The sequence below is a fragment of the Otolemur garnettii genome, unplaced genomic scaffold, assembly GCF_000181295.1.
Source record: "Otolemur garnettii isolate 467f Iridium unplaced genomic scaffold, OtoGar3 scaffold00021, whole genome shotgun sequence".
In the NCBI taxonomy this organism is placed as follows: Eukaryota; Metazoa; Chordata; class Mammalia; order Primates; family Galagidae; genus Otolemur; species Otolemur garnettii.
Window position 1 is genome coordinate 19,737,125 of NW_003852416.1, and position 1,067 is coordinate 19,738,191.

General features: G+C 35.3%; 1 protein-coding gene across 1 annotated transcript in view; it reads right to left on the bottom strand.

The window, feature by feature from the left end:
• Positions 1-1,067, bottom strand: part of LOC111724296 (SMC5-SMC6 complex localization factor protein 2-like) — a 21,457-nt gene that overhangs the window by 14,142 nt on the left and 6,248 nt on the right. Inside the window, exon 3 of the mRNA XM_023511721.1 lies at positions 865-952. Coding sequence (XP_023367489.1) covers positions 865-952 — 88 coding nt within the window. The remainder of the gene's footprint in view (positions 1-864; positions 953-1,067) is intronic.

Here is a 1,067-nt window from a genome sequence, read left to right on the forward strand (position 1 = left end):
AGGCGCCGAGCCTCCAGATCCAATTCTATGATGAATTTTCAAATCCAACTAAGGGTAGCTCTATTAGAATTATTAATGTCTATAAAAAGCCTTCAGAACTTCTCAGAGTAGGACTTCCAAAAGACACATTTATATACACTTACATATACATAATATACTGACTTTTCTGATTTTTTTTGAAACAGAGTCTCACTTTGTTGCCTTTGATAAAGTGCTATGGCATTATAGTTCACAGCAACCTCAAACTTTTGGACTCAAGTGATCCTCTTGCCTCAGGTTTTCATTTTTAGTAGAGACAGGGTCTTGCACTTGCTCAGGCTGGTTTTGAACTCTTGAGCTCAGGCAATCCACCTGTCTCGGACTCCCAGAGTACTAGGATTATAGGCATGAGCCATTGTGCCCGGCCAATATATTCACTTCTCAACTCATACTGAAGGGCAACCACATTTAAGCTCTATGATCTAAAAAGATTATTATTAAAACAGTTAAAAGATGAAATTAATATGTGATGGTCCTGCAATTTCTAATCTTGTGATAAAATTGCTTGGTAAGTGGAACTAATTCAATAAATGATGTCATATTCATAACACTGCACACTATGATTTTCCCTACAGTTTATTTATACATTAATTCATGTGACTGTCCCTAATCCTCCTTTGGGGTAGAGGGTGTAATACTGTCACCATTTCACAGATGAAGAAACAGGATCTTGTTATTAATAGTTAAGTAATGCTAAAGATTACATGAATAGTATCATGCCTGTGAGGTGAGATGTAACTTTAGGACTTTCTTGTCTTAGGATTATCAGTTTTCCTTACATCTCACTACTATTCCTATTTATTAAAAACAAAAATATATTTATACCTGCAGATTATTGGCATTAGGGACATCTTCATGGTTCTCATCCAAAAGCTTTGAAATAATCACTAGACTGAGGCGCTGTCTCAGTTGCCTGGAATTAGAATTTAAAAATATTTAGAATGTATTTTAATCAATATTTGCTTGAGAAGCACATGAACGAGACAGTAGGAATTCTAGTTCTTTTTTTTGAGACAGAGCCTCAAGCT